At 37.2% G+C, this 20,070-nt stretch overlaps 1 protein-coding gene across 30 annotated transcripts in view; it reads left to right on the top strand.

Moving 5' to 3' along the window:
• The window catches only part of SORBS2 (sorbin and SH3 domain containing 2), a 204,321-nt gene that overhangs the window by 112,476 nt on the left and 71,775 nt on the right, over window positions 1-20,070 (top strand). For 13 of the 30 annotated variants that reach the window (XM_036838566.1, XM_036838567.1, XM_036838570.1 and 10 more), the window contains 5 exons: window positions 3,670-3,762; window positions 8,396-8,422; window positions 8,657-8,781; window positions 9,567-10,208; window positions 19,630-19,665. In XM_036838566.1, the coding sequence (XP_036694461.1) occupies window positions 3,670-3,762; window positions 8,396-8,422; window positions 8,657-8,781; window positions 9,567-10,208; window positions 19,630-19,665 (923 nt within the window). The remainder of the gene's footprint in view (window positions 1-3,669; window positions 3,763-8,395; window positions 8,423-8,656; window positions 8,782-9,566; window positions 10,209-19,629; window positions 19,666-20,070) is intronic. The other 17 variants (XM_036838582.1, XM_036838580.1, XM_036838595.1 and 14 more) reach the window with 7 other exon arrangements.

Genomic DNA, 20,070 nt, shown 5'->3' with positions numbered 1-20,070 from the left:
ATTAGAAGTGACTGGAACCCTTTGTTTAAAATGTTAAAATACTATAATGTTGCTATAAAAACATACCACTTTTGAAAATACATATAAATAATACTGTAGGAAGTTGAAAAAAGCATTGCCACTGTATCTCAAAATGAAGTAGAGGGCTTCCCTGGTGGCGCAGTGGTTGAGAATCTGCCTGCCAATGCAGAGGACACGGGTTCGAGCCCTGGTCTGGGAAGATCCCACATGCCGTGGAGCAACTAGGCCCGTGAGCCACAATTGCTGAGCCTGCGCGTCTGGAGCCTGTGCTCCACAACAAGAGAGGCCGCGATAGTGAGAGGCCCGCGCACCGCGATGAAGAGTGGCCCCCACTTGCCGCAACTAGAGAAAGCCCTCGCACAGAAACGAAGACCCAACACAGCCATAAATAAATTAATTAATTAATTAATTAAATTAAAAAAAAAAAAAAAAAAATGAAGTAGAAATTAGTTCCTAAATATCCAATAAATAAAATGGGTCTTCATTATTTAAATACCTATCAATCATTAAAGGGATATATTACTATTTCAGTGTTCAATGTTCAGTCACTAATGTTTAAAAAAAAAGATTCTTTTAAAGCAGCTCTTTGTTTTTTAGTCAAATACATAGTAAACGAGCCAAGGGAATTGTGATACATTTTTCATACTAAAGTATCTAAATAATGTATAAAAATATACAAAACAGCATGTTTTGTATATTTGTTCTCTTGGAATTTTCGATCCACTATTTTCTAAGGAAAATCTTAGCTATGGAGGAAAAAGAGTAAGACATCAAATGATTCACTGTATGTGGTTTACTTCTGTGAGTGTTTTCCAGCAGTAGAAACAGCTACTGAGAGTCTTGCCGCTGCCTGGAAGAGTGTGCAGGTCATTAATGAGTGTGAAGGTAACGGTAGCATTAGGATTCTTTGGGATGACCTAAGTATGTAAGACAGCACCCTCATTTTGTGATCTTAAAGATATCTTCAATAAATAGCAGAAAGTATGGACACAATAAGTAGAAACAACATAATAGATTTCTCTGTTCCAGCAATTTCACAAATGCCTCAACTTTTCAAATTAAGCTCTTTATTAACCTGTTAATAAAGACAAATTCTCCAGTCATTTTATCTAGTTCTTAGAGTTACCTAGATTACAAAAATTATTTAACCCACGGGGCTTCCCTGGTGGTGCAGTGGTTGAGAATCCTCCTGCCAATGCAGGAGACACGGGTTCGTGCCCTGGTCTGGGAAGATCCCACATGCCGCGGAGCAACTGGGCCCGTGAGCCACGATTACTGAGCCTGCGCGTCTGGAGCCTGTGCTCCGCAGCAAGAGAGGCCGCGATAGTGAGAGGCCCGCGCACCGCGATGAAGAGTGGCCCCCGCTTGCCGCAACTAGAGAAAGCCCTCGCACAGAAACGGAGACCCAACACAGCCAAAAATAAATTAATTATTAAAAAAAAAATTATTAACCCAGAGTTCCCACAATTTCTTGGTTTACGGTGCCAAGATAGTTCAGTAATTTTCTACCACACTCTCAAGCCAAAAGAAGTATCTAACAGTTGTATTTATTAAGTAGTTAGGTGCAAACAACTTAGTAAGTACTCATGTTCTATCAACTCAGAAGCAATTTGAAAAAATAATATACTTCAACTGAAAAGTAATCATTTTATCTCATTCTTTATAACCACAGTTACTTGTTATTGGGATGTCTGTGCATATTGGATGCTACAAAACTTCTCAGACTTGGAATTAGATTGTACATCACCACTCCCAGTTACTGGTCCAGGTTACTTTCACAGGGCACTTGCTTTCCATCACAGCAATCACCAAAAACCCAGCTTTACAAAGATGTGACATCATTTACAGGAAGATAACACGACCTCTCATGTTGAAACTGGGAACTACCTCAGGATAGTGGTGTATGCAGTCTGTCTGATAGATATCACTGTGTTTTCCTCAAAAATGTGAACTGTGTCCCCAAACCCTTGTGAATCCACTGAGGTGGGTGCTCAACACAGAGTTTTGGAAACCAAAGGCTTAACCAGTGACCTTGGGTCTCCTCATTCTGAAATTTTCCCTTTGCATCTCTGCTTGTTTTCAGATGTTCAAAATTAAAAGAACAAGAAAATTAAATCTCTTAGAGAGCTTTCCATTTACACTTTCAACACCCTGGACTACTTAACCCTTTTAGACATTGACAGCTGCTATACTACTGCATATTAAATTATATTACCTCCATTTTATCAGAAACACTCATCCCTCATAACTATTTTCAGTTTTGCAGAGATTGCTAAATCCTATCGGTTGCCTCTCCCTAAAGATACATTTTGTTTGTATGTTTCTACCATTTATGTCTTTCTGTATTTGGTCTTTGATTTGTTTGATTTACTTTCGTATGTTGTTTCAAGTCATTTTTCTGTTTTAATTATTATCTGCATTACGAAATTGTTATTTTAAGCATATATCAATATTTAAGAAATTATATTTTGACATGAGAATCATTCTATCAATTTTAAGGTCTGCTGACCTTACTACTTGTGATTTTACCAACAATTAGTCCAAATCATACTTTCAAGCACTCTTAAATTCTCTCACATCCAATAACAAAGTGGATACACTCCTAAGAAAATAAAGAAAATAATATATAAGACTAGCATGCGGCAATATTATAATAATTATGTTTCAATTGGTGTGTTTATAAAAGAATTTATCTTCTTGTTACAACTTTCAAAAAGATATTAAATTTAAGTTCTTTGGTTGCAGGGAGGGAATGAGCAAACCTATTATGCACATTCCAAATAAAAAGGAATGTGGGAATGGAATTGGCATCTGTTCGTAAATAGAACATTAACCTTCCAATTTTAGAAGTCTTGTTATGCTAACTTCTCAAATCATATTAAAATAGCTGATGAAATTTCACTTATTTTGCTGCAGGTGGTGATTTGATAAGTGAAAATATACAGATCATATACATATTTTTCGAAAGTACAAAAACTAATTTTTAAAAACATGGTCATTTCAGTACTGTATATATCAAACATTGTTTTTTATCTCAATTAGGCAAATTATTCCCATAACTAATAATAACCATGGGAAGACACAGTATTGCCATAACACCCATTTGTTTTTTTCTTTATGAATCTTATGTATCAAATATATTATACCTATAACAGCTAACAACTTTTACTTCAAGAGGTTCTTCAAGCTGCTTTCAGGAATCATAATAGCTAGAATACAGTAAAACCTATATGCTGGATACAAAAGTATGTTATACCATAGCTCTTAATCCTGAAGTACAGGTTATTCATAACTCTAAAAGCTAGTTATACTGCTTGTAAATTTAATAGTTGAATTTAAATGGTATAAACAAAGTTGAATTCTATAGCTGTGTGTTATTTAAAGAAAAACCATAAAATGTTAAGTATAAAATCTGATTTTTTATTAAATCATTGGCATCTATTTCTAAGACAGACCCCTGGCTTTTTCTTCTGTTTTGTTTTGCTTTAGTTTGGGGTGGGTGTAAATTCTGCAGATGTATTCCATGGTTACTAGTTCTGACTGTTCATCTTTCTCATGGATGTCTGCCACATTTCACTGAAAATGCATGATACTGCATGTGCTTTATCCTTTGCTGTGGCCTCTGCTATATCATTTTTTTGCTTCCAGATAGCGGTGGGTGTGCTCGCAAACGTGCTGCCATGTCTGTTACATTAACATCTGTGAAGAGAGTTCAAAGTTCTCCAAACCTATTGGCTGCAGGTATAATATCACTAACTCACAGATTGTCATACTTGAATGCCTTTCTCTGACCTTTCTTTCTTTCCAGAATTATCCTGTTTGGATGATGAAAGTGGCTGTAAATACCTTTCTAATGCCCCACAAGTTCTTATTTTCCTTGCCTCAAGAATAGCTCCTATCCCTTATGACTGTTTTGCTCTAAAAATAAAAAAGCCAAAGGAAACTGATATCTTGTAGAAAACATTTTAAAAATCTAATTAAAAACAACAGTCACTTGCCAAAAATGTGTTAAGTAAATGCAAGTGTTAATAGCTATTGAAGTTTTTGTATCGCATGAACTAAAGGAACATAATATTTAATTAAGATAACTCACAGGTGCTTTTGTTGTTTTTTACCTAAAAATTGTTGGGGGGTGGGGACACAGAGGGTTAGGAAGTGGGATTTGCAGGAAACTGAATCTTTATTAATTTGCTTCTATACCAAAGGTTGCAAATATAATGATAGAATATTAGTTTTGAAAGAGACTTTAAACCTTCCTTTAATCCAATCAGCAAAGAACCTTCTATTATATATTTTTAAACATTTTGGTCCAATTAAGATTAACATGCACCCACAAGTATAAATATACTCTAGAAAGTAACTGGGGGTGATACTTCAGCATCCACTAAAGTGAGTCTCCTTATAATAAATAATCTCTCATGACTTCCACCCTGGCCTCTCTAGACCCTGAAATACACCCATATGTTTTGGTGACTGGTTAGTTGGTTGGTTGGTTTGATTGTTGGTTGGCTAGTTGAGGGTTCCTTGGGTTTTTTTTTTTTATAATATTCATGGCTTTTGGAGCAGAAGTGGGAAAGGGATGAAGAGTGTTTAAATAATTCTAATTCTCACGGTGCATATTAGTGTCTTTTACACACATCCATTTAGTCGTTAATTAAATAGTCAGGATGTCCTTGGCTTTAAAGCCACTTGATCCTAAACTACCCAGCTTCGCTGAGGAAAAAACAAGCTTCCATGTGGAGAATCCCACTCCTGCCCACCACCTCCAATCCATAAATAGATTTCAATGTCTAAGTTTAAATACGAAGCCAGGTGGTTCCATAATATATTACATTTTTTAAAACAATGTAAATTGCATTGTAGTGTATGTAGTATGATCTCATTTTGGTTTGAAAAAAATTCTCTTTATATATGTATTTGTACATGTTTGTTCATGTGTATGTGAGCAGGAAAAATGTTAGAAAAACTACAAATGTAGTTTGTAGGGAAATGAGAATGAAGAGAAATAAGAAAGTAAATAAAATAAAGTCCAGGGACATCAGGTAGTTGGAATGTGTATACCATGAATATCATTGGCATTTCAACCAAGTAAAATTCTAGCCCAAGCTACTCAGATGTGGACCATTAAGGCACATGCTAGGGAACATGGCAATGCTTCAAAAATGCCATATTGTTGTTATTTATAAAAGTAGCCACAGAAAGAATACTATTAGGTTGAACTAGAGACTGCCATTTTGGAGAGTCAAAGCTAGAAGATTAGTAATTTCATATCATTCAACTTAATATACTATAATGCTTCAGAATCAAAATATTAGAAAATGTTAAATACTTGGGGAATATAAAATAATCTTCGGTAATAAAAGTTAGTAGTCACTCTGGACCATTTTAAATTTTGTATCACTCCTATTATATCAAATAGGAGTAAGAGTTCTAGAGAATGAGGTCCCCTCAATTTTGGATTTAATTGTTACATTAAAAATAGATCTCTTTTGTATTAATTAGACATGTAAGGTATGAGCCCCTTTTCAAAGAAGTTTTAATTACATTTTGAAGAAAGAAATCAGCCTCTTTGTATGCCCACTCACATTATACGGTAGCCTTCATAATAAGAACTTATTTGACAGTCTTTTTTGTGAATCAAAGGAAGATTAATAAATATTTATTGCTTTAAGTATTGTTAAAATAGAGCAGCCTTTAAGTAGAGACTGTTAGACTACCTCCACAAAAGATTCGAACCTTCCCAATCTCTCCTCCCAGATCAGAGAGTCAATATGAGCTGCTAGTCATCAACTATTTGTCCACTAAATCAGTCTGTCTTTCTCTTTTGCTTTTACAAGAAGTAGAGTCCCAATGGACAATTCATGTATTGGAATCATAAAGTTGGAAAGGACCTCTAAGGACATCAAGTCCAATGCCCGACACCAAGCCAGGAATGCCTTGACAACTTCTCTGACAGGTGTTCCCTACCTTCTGCCAGGACACAGGGAGTGCTCATTGTAAGAGAGAAGAGCAGTTATAGTTCTTAGTTCTCAAAGACTCTATTGATTTTCACATGCAGAACAGCCAGGGAACAATAAATCTGTCCCATTTCCTCATTCTTACATTTTCAAAGAAGCAATGACTACCCACTAAAGAATACTAGAAATTAAGGGCTCTGGTCCCTAGAATTCTAGTTCTGTTTTTTTCACAAGTGAATGGTCATGAATAATGTTCATGATATTGATCAAAACCATTTTCTCCATGCATTTGCCAAGTCATTTATTGGCCCAACCCTTAAAAAAAAAACTTTATTCTCTTTACTTGACATGGATCTAGGATTTTAATCATTAATATAAGCTTCATTAAAATATGGTTTTGTCCTGAAGTTTTGATCCATGGCCATTTTTATCCTTTCTCCTTTCTCATAATTCTACACACTTGTGTCTACAGTGTAAAGCAGGGCTTTTCCGTAGAGCTCCCCATTATTAATATCTCATATTTCCTGTAGCATAGGTACAGTTTCATTTGGAGATACTTGGGCCTGGTAAGAGGGGAAAGGGATAGACCCTAGTTGAGCCTACAGTGACTATCCTCTGATTCTTGCACCTAATGTTTATCCCACTGAAGTTTCCATAACCTCCAATATGGTGACCAGTAAGAAGAAACAAAACTGGCCCTCTACAAACTGTCAATTACAGGAAGTTTATTTCAAGTGTCCTTCAAGTCTGCTCAACATACCCTCCTCTTCCTCACCAAGTCTATACCTCTCACACCTCCAAGCATCTGGCTCCTATCACATCTATCCCCAGCACGTACCCTTGTTTATAAGCTCAGTTTTATCAAACCAAGAGTAAAATTAACTCCCTATTCTCACGCAAATAATTACACTATAAGTAATAATAATTATTATTAATGCTGCTTCTCTTTTCATTGCCACTTCCCCGAGTCCCAGAACTTGTTCCTTTTCCACAAACAGTATGTGGCACCAGGTGGTTATTAAATCGCTCTCCTTGGGTGCCCCAAAGCAGACCTCTGATCGCTCTGTATTGCTACACTGTGTTTGCTTTCTTTATAGAGAGTCCTCATCATCATTTAAGTGCTTGAGAATTTCAATCATTTCAGCTTCCATCAAATCCTAGAAGTAAAGTCTAATAAATATTTCATGTATAACTTTTCAAAGTTATTTTTACTTCATGGTACCCATTTTATTACTCTGATTTTGAGTTCATTGGAGATAAGTCCATTCTAAATCAGCAACTATCATAAAGAATGAAGATTTATTAGTCTCCTCTAACTCACCTAAGCTGGAGTCATTCTAATGTACTCTGTGCCAATTCACACTTATTTTTCTTCTATTGATTTGGAAAGAATCTATTATAAATGTTTTATCTAAAAATCAAAGTCTTGTATTTCTCAACTAATTTTTATCATTCCAAATTTATGTATTTAGATTTCAAAATAACTATTCCTTAAGCATTAGAAAGAAAACAGAGAGTCCTTTTTACATGCAACTTTCATGTTCTATTAGGCATTGAAATAACAGCAATTAATAATGGTTTCAGGGAACATGCAGAAGGAATCCAGGACCTGGACAGAAGTTTAGGCTGAATGACCCCTAAGACCCTTTCCAAAATTAAGGCTTTATGATTCTAGGTGAAGTTGGCCATGTGTTATAATAGAGCCAAGCAACACAAATTGATTACCTAAAATTGTTCATAAGTTATAGGAGATTCTTGAATGTATAATTCCAATAAAACTGAGAGTAAATATGTCATTGAGCCACTTCCCAACTGCATTATCAAAAGTAATTTATTACTACTGAAATGCTTACTGCAAGACAATGGAATATATTGTAACAGCTCTTTCAGAATTGAATATAAAATGACTCAAATGGCAATAAGAAGAAAATTCAAAGTCTAGAGAATAATTTGAAAATATCACATAATATGGTAGGGTATTTACACTTTCTTAAGGTAAAAAACCCCACAAACTACAAAAAATCGATGGCATTGAAAGCTAAGGATCTGGTGGATTGATTCACTGCTGGGAGAGAAGCATCATTGTTTACAAACCATTGATCCTTTAATTTGATATTTAGACATTCATCCAGCCTTAAGCAATAATAAGATAAAATTGAATGGTTGCAATATTACTGAGGGAAAAATCAGTGTTTGATATATGTGTTAATTATATATTATAGATATTTAATGAATTACATTCTAACTGGAGTAAAAATAAATGCACAAACTTCCATTAGTTTATTTGATGTACCCAGAGTTTTAGAACTGAGATAATGTTTGCCAAAAAATACATGTAGCTCTTGGCCAAATGACCTTTACGCGACTGTTCGTTTCTTTCACCGGAGTATTAATTTCAACATTTCTTTTTCTTTTAGGGCGTGATTCTCAGTCACCGGACTCAGGTACAAAAAAAAACTATTCTGAATAACCACTACATTTGTTGTGAGTTTTTTTAAAAACATATTTATAGCCACATTGCTAATCCTACCGTAAACTTAAACTGCATATACATTTATGCATATTAAACTTTTAAGAAGAAAACTTCCATTTTGGAAATAAAAAATAAATTCTATTTAAAAAATGTTAAAAGTGAATGTAGATATTTTTGTATCCGATTTGCTTTCCCTTAATAAAAGCTTGGAGATGTTACAATGATCGAAATCAAGAGACACTGAATGGAGATGCTACATATTCCTCTCTTGCAGCAAAAGGTTTTAGAAGCGTTCGACCAAATCTACAAGAAAAAAAATCACCAGCTCAGGTAATCTTGCACACTGTTGTCGACTGTGTTATTTTAAAGCACGGCTATTAGGCCACTGCTCTAGAGCCTCTTTTCTAGTAACATGCATATTTTGATATGTTTCATTTTTGATATGGTTTTGCTTTTGTATTCGTATTGACTTGTATTTACAACATGGAAGACATGTCTTAAGTTCAAAACAGGTTTCTGAATATTTTTTCTAATTCAGCTGATAAAAGCAGGTCAGTTTCTGACATAATTTTTAGGATATTTTCTAATTCTTAAAAAACTGCCAGCTGATGATTTGGATTTCAAAGTTATGAGGTCAGCAATATATTATTTACTCAATAAATATGAGTTATACAACTGCTCATTATATTAACTAAAGAAACTCTGTGTTGGAGATATTAGTAAAATTGTGTTACAGGCATGAAAAGTGTTAGCAAAACAATGTGAGTAAATACTATATATATATATACCTCAAGGTCTAAAAATATGCCAAGAGAACATATGTTCACTTTTAACCTAATTTCCCAGAATGTAGATGGAGACAAACTTTATAATGTATTCTCTATAAAACTATTTTCCTCCAGAGGGCAACTATTGATAATAAATTAAAACACATTCTAAACAAAAGAAAAATGATCATTCAATCTGGCCATCAAAATGTATAGCATAATAAGAAGGTATCACGTTGCTTTACTTTCTTTAAGGGTAGAGTTAACACTGGTTTAATGATTAACTTTGACTTTCTCTCTGTTCTTCCTTCAACATTATTTCTTTCTCCGGATGTTTTGATAATCCAGGCACCCCTTCCACCACCCAGAAAAGAGAGCTTTTGTAGCTCCTTGATAACCAGTCACACAAAGGGTGACATTTTAGACCAATTAGTAACTAACACACAAATTCCCTCCTGTACAGAGTTCTCTACTAACAAAACACCTCTTCAGGGAACTATGTATTCTAATGATGAGTCCAGCCAGACAATTGTATATTCTCAAGAATCTAACACAACTGTGTCGTATACACAAAAAATCACTAATCCACTACCACCACCTTCCAGCACAGGTCCCCCACCAAAAGCTGACATGAGTACCCCATTTCTACAAGAGGACTACACGCAAGATTCTCAGACTCGGAGAATCTCTACGTTGAAACTAATCCATAACCAGGATCCAGGAAGTAGCATCCCCTTTAATCCTCCACAGTTTTCCAAATCTGTTGAAGTACCCTCATTTCGCAAAAGGCCTTGCTCACCACCCCCTAACCCAGTGCCTGAGATACACACAGCGTCTCTTTCCATTCAGATAGCTCCCCTTTCAGGACACGATCCTGAAAGCCACAAACAGCCACCTGAGCTTTCTCCAGAGACTGCAAAGATACCTCTTCAGCCAGAGAGACAAAAACCTGCAGTTGCTGCGGCCTCTCAGTCCTCAGACTGCCAAGTGGTACCTTACACTTTCCAATCTCTTCTTACAGCATTCTGTAGAGACCCTAACTCCTTTGGTTTGGGCTTCTTATATAATCCAATGCTTTGTTAGTTTGCAATCAGGAAAGGAGAAAGAAACCATCTTCCTATTTAAAACCCTACTAAATTCATCGAGAAGTTTCTAGGTATTTTTTAATTTAAAAAATATCTACATAAAAAAAATATATATATCTACAGATCTTTTATCCAGAAATAATGTTTTAACAGTTTCTTCCTTCTAGGTATTTATTAGAAATCATTGATGATTGGTTATCACTTAAGGCTGCAAAGTACTTTTAAGTTTTAAAGAAATATTTTTCATGCCAGACCTTTGAGTACCTAGATCTTACTTTATTTACATGTGTAAAACCTCTTAAAATAATTGTCCATTATAATTCACTTTGGCAAGAAACATTCATCTTAATTCCACCAGAGTTTATTTTCTTGTAGTTCAATATTCATTTTCATTGAAACTTGATCAATTTCTACCTTTTTAAGTTTACAATTTCAGAAAGTCTATTAATCAATCTTTAGTACTCAGACTATTAAGAAGTAAATCTTTATTTGCTTATACATAAAATTCTCCCATAGTGTCATTCTGCTGATATTTATTAATCTAGTTAGAAGAGAAATGTGTTTGTCTTCTTGGCTTTTCCACAAAATGATGTAATGTTAAGAGCATAAGCTTTAATGATAAAGTGCAGATTTCAATCCAAGCTCCATCACTGGCTATGTGATGAGGCAACCATCCTAACTACTCTGTGAGTCTGAACAAAGAAATGAGAATATTAATTAATCCTTAATTCTTAGGTTGTGATAAGAGTAGGGAGATAGTAGAGGTAAATTACTTAGGACAGAGCAAGCCCTGCGTAAATGGTAGCCATTTATAAAGGTACACTAGCAACTGCAGCAGTAGTAGGAGTCTAGAAAACACTCATACCTGAGTAAATAATTTGTATAATACTATTTCCTGTAGCTGTGCTATTAAAGATCATTCAAGACATATCCTTGAAGAGATATATTTTTAAGCTTTATAGAAAATCTTCAACAGGCATCTGATTGACACCAAAATCCTCTCCCCCCGCCTGCCACACCCATAAAGCAGAAACCTTAAGCTTAGATGATTAAAAAGACAAGTGGGTATTTCTATACCTCTACTAAAACATTTCCTTCATCAGCTAATCATGATATGCAAAATTCATTCATTAGAGTAAATTCTTTGAATAAAGGTAGTATTTTCTAAAAGCCCTTATGAAATAATAATAATAACAATAGCAGCTAACAAACACTAAGAGTTTACTATATGCAGATGCTGTTCCAACTTATTCACATTTATTAATAACTTCCACAATCCCATGAGGTAGGGAGCAAAGTCAAGCTGAGACACCACAGACAGGGCTGGGCTAGTGTCAGACAGCAGACTTACTTGTGTCCCAGGACGTGTCCCTGGAAGCATGTATAGGAGCAATCACAGCAAATGCTACCACGTTCACAGCTCAGTTCACTCACCTGACATAGTTTGGTTCTTCTAAATCATTTTATTATGTTTGGAAACTTAAGTTGATAACTTTCTTCCCTATGGCTTTGTCACCGTCCAGGCTGACCGGAGACAGTTGGTTTCATTATACAATCCTCAGGGAATCAGCATGAGCCACAAGTTAAGATTTGAGATGCTGTCACTTTTATTCATTCAACAAATATTTATTGGGCATGCGTCGTCTGTTCTAGTCACAGAGCTGCATTTGAAACCACTGATGATCAAAGTCTTGTCGGGGGTAGAGGGGACAAATATTAATAAAAACTTAGATAAGTAGATTACTACATACATTAGAAAGAGATTATGTAAATAAACTAAGCAGCACTGAGCAGGGATGTGGGGAGCAGAGTCCATGTTAAATAGGATAGTCAAAGGGTCTTCATGCAGTAGATAGAACAGCTTTGAAGGGGGAAGAACATTCCAGGCAGAGGGAATATCTAGTGTAAGGGCTTTAAGGCTGAAGCACTCCGGGGCTGCTCAAGGACCAGCAAGGGAGTCATAGGGAAGGAGAGGAATTATGTGAGGCGTAGGTAAGAGGAAGTCAAGTCAGAGGTAACAGAGGCCATAGGACAGATGCTCCTAGAAGCCACTGCAAGGATTTCAACTTTTACTCTCAATATAAATGGGAGTCATTGGGGGATTTTAAGGCTATGGCTGTCATCATTTGACTTATATTCTAACAGAATCATTCTGGCAGCTCAGTGGAGAACAAACTATAGTAGGGCAAGAAGGAGAATAGGCAAGCCAGGTAGGTGGCTATGGCAACAACTTCAGTGAAAAATGGCGGTGGCTCCGAGCAGGGTGGAAACAGTGGAGGTGGTGAGAAATCGAATTCTGAATGTATTTTGAAAATAGAGTAAATAGGACTTCCTGACAGATTGCATGTTGGAGGTGAGGGAAAGAGAAGAGTCAAGACTGACTTCAAAGATTTGCATCTTTGCAACGGGGAGAAATGGAATTTGCCACCCTTTGTCCACTGAGACTGGATAACCGTGAGTAGGCAGGTTTGTGGGAAGATCAGAGGTTCCATGTGGGACATGGTAAGTTTGAGGTGTCTATGAGACATCCACATGGAGAGGTCCAGTATGTAGTTGGATATATGAGTCTGGAGTTCAGGTGAAAGGTCCAGGTTGGAGATCTAAGCCATCGGCTTATAGATGGTTTTGCAGCCATGAGACTGAATGAGATGACCAGAGCATGACTACAGAGAAAAGAGGAGGCCCAAGGACTGAGCCCAAGGGCATCCCAACAGTAAGAGGAGGAATCAGCTAAGGAGATTCAAGGGAGGAGGAAATCCAGGAAAGTGAGGAAAGTATACCGAGGAGAGATGGTTAACTGCACAGATGCTGCTGACGGTACATATGTAAGATGAGGTCTGCTAACCGACCACTGACCTAGAAGTTGGGGGGGGAACTTTCTTGCGAGCTTAAGAGAGACTGGGAGGAGAACAACTGGACAATCAGCTCCTTAAGGGGTTATTAATGTAAGACCTTTCATCTAGTTATTCCCCTTCCCTGAGCCTCACTTCCTTCATCTATAAAATGGGGATAATAATAGCATTCATCTCACACTATTGCTGTGGGGTTTGAGTAAGACACTGCCTGCTACATAATAATCCCTCACTATGGAGTAACTGTTGTTATTTTAAAATAATATCCTTTTTCCAAACTATGCATCTGATTGGGAAAAGGAAATATATTATTTTCAACAGTACATTTTTTGAATGGGTAGATAAAAGTTTGTTTCATCCAACCAACAGTTGGTTCCGAGATGACAGTGTATAGTCTTTTATAACACTTTCTCAAAAGGTGGCATAAAACTGTTGCAGTTCTGAGTTTTTTTAATTGTGTCAGAATATTTAACATGAGATCTACCCACTTAGCACATTTTAAAGTGTACAATAGAGTCCCGTTAACTATGGGCGTGATGTTGTACAACAGATCTCTGGAATGTAATCACGTCATCTTCTTGCGTAACTGAAACTCCACCTGTGAACAGCAACTCCCATCTCCCCGTCTCCCCCGCCCCTGGCAACCACCTTTCCACTCTCTGCTTCTATGAGCTTGACTATTTTAGAGCCCTCATATATGTGGAATCATGCAGTATTTCTTCTTCTGTGACTGGCTTATTTCACTTAGGATAATGCCCTCAAAGTTCATCCATGTTGTCTCATATGACAGGACTGCCTTCTTTTTCTAAGGCTGAATAATCTTCCATTGTCTGTATATACCACATTTTCTTTATCCATTTATCCACTGATTGGTATCTAGACATGTTTGCACATCTTGCCTATTGTGATATACTTTACTTTTGTCTCATTTTCCACCTAATGGCCTTTCACGGTGGTGACCTTTTCATTTTAAATACTTACATTCCACATTCTTGCAAGAAGTCTCAGTAAGTGCCAAGAGCTGTCAGCTACACATCATGAATTAGCCAAATATATGCTCTATTATAAAGAATTATCCTCCCAAGAAATTGGCAGTCCCAAGAAACAAAAATGCTCTACACTGAGAGGTGAAAAGGAAACTTTAGTGTTCTGGAAGTTTCATTTACATACTTTTGCTGTTTTCATTAAAGTCTGACCATTAGTGTAAGAAGAAGACTGCAGCCTACCATTAGGAATTTTAATTCTCTCTGTATCTGATAATACAACATATTGTTTTATAAGCTGCATATGTTTTAATTTACCTCCTACAAATTTATATATAGAGAGAACACAAAATGAGGTATGTTACCCTCTGTCACTATACGAACAGACATCCTGTTGCTAAAAATGTCACATTGTTCTCAATGTCAGATAAGTGAATGTCTAAACCAGAAGCTTTGAAAGACAGCAAAATCTACACCCCAGACATTTTCTCTGGCATTTGTTAGTGTTGTGCCCTTTGCTTCAGGAGGATAAACTTGGCCCTTCTATTATGAAATAACGTCATCAAGCATTTGCCAAAGCCTCACTTTCACAGCTCCTCCTGCACATATGCTGGGGACTCAGAGGGGACTTTGTCTCAGGGTCATGTAGACAAAGGAGAAAACTCATCTCTTTTGCTCCGTGGGATCAAGATGTAGAAGTTTTAAGGAAGGCTGAACCATGAATAAATGTCAGCAGTGTGGGATGCTAGAAAAGGTGTAGAATACAGAGTATGCTTTCTGGACCAATCCCATCAACACCAGCTCTCATCGCTCATGTGTTCTGTTAGGATGGCCAACCAATATCTCATGACTTCTTTTTTATGGGGTTGTTATGAGATCAATTGATCAGGTCTATGGCAAATCCTCCCCCTGACGTACGTGTGTGTGTGTGTGTGTGTGTGTGTGTGTTTGAATGACTGAACAGTAGAGAATATTTGGGATTCCAGTATGAATTTAGAAATCACCTAGGAGCCCCTCTATAACACCTCCAAATAGAAGAGCAGCCTGCCTCTTCTTGAATACACGTAGGTATGGAGAGCTCAGTTAGTGTAGGAACAGCTAGTCAGGGCTTGGGCAATTCTCAGATCTAAGTATTAGAAAGTATTTCTCATATTGAGGCACTCTGCCTTCCTTAACTTCTGTACTTCATCAACAGGAAGCAAAAGAGATGAAGTTGTCTCCCTTTTCATATTACTCTTCTCTCTACCCTGCTGTTTGCTTTGGGCAAAGCATTCCTATGCCTTCCAAGCCTTTTAATTTTTTAAAAATGGCTCTCATTTATTGAGAGCTATTACAACACACAAAATGCTGGACTAGCACTTTACATACATTTTCTCACTTAATCTTCACAGGCTTTAGGAGTTGGGTTTTATTAATGTCTGCATTTTTACACATGAGGAAACTGAGGCCAAGGAAAGGTAGACAACTTGCCACGTCTGTCCGACTCTAGACCCACAGCTCAACCAGTAGGTTCAAGTGCCTCTAGTTTCTGATGCAATCTGACACTTGAACCCCATGTTCTGGCAATGTTCTTAAGATGTGACACCTTCTCAGAGTCAAAATCATATTGCTGGTCTGAGTAGCACAGTGGAAATATTCACCCCCTGACCCAGACAACACGCTCCATCAGTGTGCCCAAATCTGTGTGACCATCTTAGATCACTTGTCACCCAGGTTGTGGGTAGGGATGATAAGGCTAAGACCTCTGGTAAAAAGGGTTTTTATTCTGAGGCTACAGGGCAGTTTTGTATCACGAAATGCAGGCAGTAACGCCAGGTCTTAGGGGGCCTGGGGAACGACCAGTTAGCTACTCTCTTTGCCCATCTTAGATGCCACCCAGTTCCTGCCCCGCCTCCCTGCAAATCGGCCACATTCTCTTAGCTTCTGCCCTCTTATGTCTCCAAGGTGCCTGTGGATTTCCATGACATTCCCTGGCTCCGATTATGTGTGAACTTGCATCTGGGACTGTGGGGTACACGATTACCTGACTGGGGCATTCAGTATCATTTAATTCAAATTCCCTGGAAAGAGGCAGTGCCTCGTTGGGCCAGTTTAGCTGAGTTATTCCCCCTCCTGAACAACAAACTGGGCTCGCCTGGTACAAACACGGCAGCCAGGGACTTCCTCCTCATCCCCTCAGGAGGGCTGTGAGAGAGGAGGTGGATTATCACAGAAGGAGATGGGGTGGTATGTAAAAGCGAACTTTTTTTTTCAGAGAAAGTCTTAAATTGTTTCTTTTAAAGTTACCATGGAAATTGTAAATCTTAACAGTGATATGGATAATTATAGAATAAAACCCATTTTAAGTAGCCCATCACAAGGCTTCAGCAATTTTCATTATTTTGTCATTTCTTTTCAACTGTCAACTTCAATTATCCTGGTAGTAGTTTAAAGTCAATATAAGGTACGATATCCTTAGGTCTGTAGAAATTTTAGTACCTCTGTCTAATGGGTGAAGAGAAAAAAATAATGAAAATACCATTATGACACCTAATAAGATACAAATAATTTCTTAATATAAAGATTGATTTTTGTATAACTCTCTCCTAGATATTTTTTTCAAGTAAATTACTATCAGCTCTATCGAAAAGTAGAGAACAAAACCTGTCACATCCTTTCACTTGATATTTAAGACATATGTCATACGTTCCTTGAGAAATGAGGCCTAGAAGTTCAACCACTAAAGACATTCAAGAAGGAAGTGTTAAGATCCCAGACTACAGTGCCATGTCAAGCCAATTAGAGCCTGAGACAGAAAGAAAAATATTTCCCCCATATATGTATGTTTTTATGTATGTATGTCATTTTTTTCTAGGACATTTCAGCAGTTTAAAAAATAGTGAAAAGTTGAAAAGTAAGTGTATCAAAACTGAACATTATTTTAAGTTTAAATATTTTATTTTGACCAAAACAGAATTTATTACAATTTTAACTTCATCTTAAATTAGTTAAAAATTGTTTAAGATCGTCGTTGGCCAAGGGAAATTTGTCAGGCATGGCTATTGTCTCAACTGAAAATGAGATCGGGAAAAAACAGATTTTGAAAATATTATTATTTTATTATAATATTATTGCTTCCATTAAAAATCCAGGATACAAATTTTTCCTTTTTCCTCAGTCTTCAATATGACCTGGCATGGCACTGTTCTTTATTTAAATTTTTGATATTTTGTTCAGTTTGGATTTTTTTTTGTATTGACTTTGATTTTTTTTTCATAAGATTGCATTAAAATAGTGTTTATCTCCATGACTGAGTTTTTGTCACTCCGTTAAATTTTGCACCCAAGATAAGTGCCTTGCTCACCTCGCCCTCAGCCTGGCCCTGCCAGACTCTGCTCCCTTCCTCTGCACCCCAAGCTCCACTCCAAGCCCATATCCAGCTATTCCCCTTCCACCTCCAGGTTCTACATTTACTGAGCCAAAAACATACGGCCTAAGGGTTTATGACTATAGATATCCTTTGGTTGGTTGCCACTGAGTTAATTTTTAATTTGGCTGCCTTGGGGCAACATGCCCTTTCCCTTCTACCAGTTTCTATCAGTCCCTCTTCTTTTTTTTTAACATCTTTATTGGAGTATAATTGCTTTACAATGGTGTGTTAGTTTCTGCTTTATAACAGAGTGAATCAGCTATACATATACATATATCCCCATATCTCCTCCCTCTTGCTTCTCCCTCCCACCCTCCCTATCCCACCCCTCCAGGTGGTCACAAAGCACCGAGCTGATCTCTCTGTGCTATGCAGCTGCTTCCCACTAGCTCTCTATTTTACATTTGGTAGTGTATATATGTCCATGCCACTCTCTCACTTCGTCCCAGCTTACCCTTCCCCCTCCCTGTATCAGGACAGGAATAAAGATGCAGGTGTAGAGAATGGACCATCATTCCCTCTTATCTAACCCCTAGCCTGATTTGCACATTCTGGATACATTCCTGGCCCAGGGTCAGCACCTGAGTTTGCAATGCCCACTTATGAGTATAAAAGTATCACATTTAAAATGTGTGTCTTTAAACAACAACAACAAAAGCTCACTAGATAAGAATAGAATAGAAAAATCTGTCTTTTTATCCAGGGTTGGAGTTTCTTAACCTGTTAGATTAAAGATGTGCTTTCAAGTATCCATGAACCCCTAAAGTTGATCAAATTTTATGCATACATGAGTTTGTGCATTTTTCCTAAGAGAAGGATCAATAGCTCTCAGATTTTTAAGGTATCTGTGGCCAAGAGACCTTTTTATATAATGGATTTTTTTAAACTCTCCAATTAAAATTCTGAGGACAAAAATTAATTATAACTTTTTATGAGATCAACAGTCTGCATGACATCAACTGTTAGGAAGATGATGGCTGGCCAAGAACCACTTAAATCTTTACTAGGCAAGATTTTTAACTTTACACAGTTCTCTTTAATACATTCCCCATACTTGTATTAATATTCTATAATACCCTGGCTATCTATGTTACAACTGGCCCCATACTGAACTCTCAAAAAACCTTTATTTTGGAGGTGGGGGTGAGGAGCAAGAAAAAAAATCTGCTTCAGAGTTTCATTCACTCATGTTGAGTGAATTCACTTATTATCATATTTGCCCTGTGTGGTCAGCTATCATGAAGGTTAAAATGGATAGCTATGACATCTTTAAAGGGACAGCCACTCTCTTCCTTTTACAGACCACCCCTCTGCCATGTTTAGCTTTGGAGGTATTAAACCTTTTCTTTCTCCTTCAGTTTCTTTCTCCTTTACCTAAGATTTTAAGCCAACAGTAGTTCTAACCAGCTAGGGTATACTCTAACATCATCAGTGGCTGTTTTTGGTTTTTTTTTTTCATTTCATTTTCACACAAAGGTACCACTATTTGCACTGCTAGGATATTTTAAAGTTCAATTCCTTTAGTATTTTATAGTGAAATTAAAATAGAGATTCAATGAGTGGAAAGGAAACAAAATTCCCTTTACATTTAGTTATTTTTAATTTGATCAGTCTCTAGATCTGAAAATCAGGAAAACATGGGCAAACTGATTTATATTTGGGGGACATTTTCCAACAAGGAGACAGTAGGGAGAAATCTGCTATAAGATTTTTCTGGTGAAGGGAAAACTAATTCTGCCAACCAATGAATGACTTGATATTAATTTGTTGTCACAAGTACAAAAACCAAAACTTTGGAGAAAAAAAAAATTCCATTATGCCAACACTCTTAAGCCCTCACCCAAAACTAAAGCTGTGTGAAAACTGGTCTTATTTCCAAAAAACATTTACTGGATTCCTTTTCTGCATGTTTTCATGCTTTTCCTCTACTGTGTGGTTGGCACCTAATTCTTCTGAATATATTTCCTTAGAGTGCTTGCAAATAAAACCGATGCTTTGCCTTCTCTGCCACATTGCAAAAAGAGATGTTTTTATTAATTGGATCATTTATATCTCTTCTCATTATTTTTTCCTCAAACTCAGCTCGGAAACCAGAACTTAACTGCCAATGTGCCGGAGGTAAATGCTTCACAAACACACAGACAAACCCCACCAGAAGCCTCTTCTTCATGCCCTCCTTCTGTGGTACCTTTTAACCCGACCACTTTTTCACCAGATGGTGGCTCCAGCCCAGCATCACTTACCCTGCTACCACCTGCTGATTTGGGGCCTTCACACCTCCAAAGACCCCCAACGTTTTTGCATTGCTTTTATAAACCCCTTCTTCCTGCTCCTGCCTGCCTTACCCACAGCAACGCCACAGGCTCTCTCACTACAGCCCTCCCAGGGCGAGTACTCCCCCTGCTCCTCCAGGGAGTACTCCTCAGCCATCCCAGATGAGCTGCAGATAGCTGACTCTGACAAACTGACTGTTCTGAAACACCTTCCCCAACTGTGGGTCAGCAGTCTGCCAGGACAGATGGC

Source organism: Balaenoptera musculus, chromosome 21 (assembly GCF_009873245.2).
Source record: "Balaenoptera musculus isolate JJ_BM4_2016_0621 chromosome 21, mBalMus1.pri.v3, whole genome shotgun sequence".
Classification (NCBI taxonomy): Eukaryota; Metazoa; Chordata; class Mammalia; order Artiodactyla; family Balaenopteridae; genus Balaenoptera; species Balaenoptera musculus.
The sequence above is the reverse complement of the archived record's forward strand: the minus strand, read 5'-3'. Positions and strand labels throughout refer to the sequence as shown.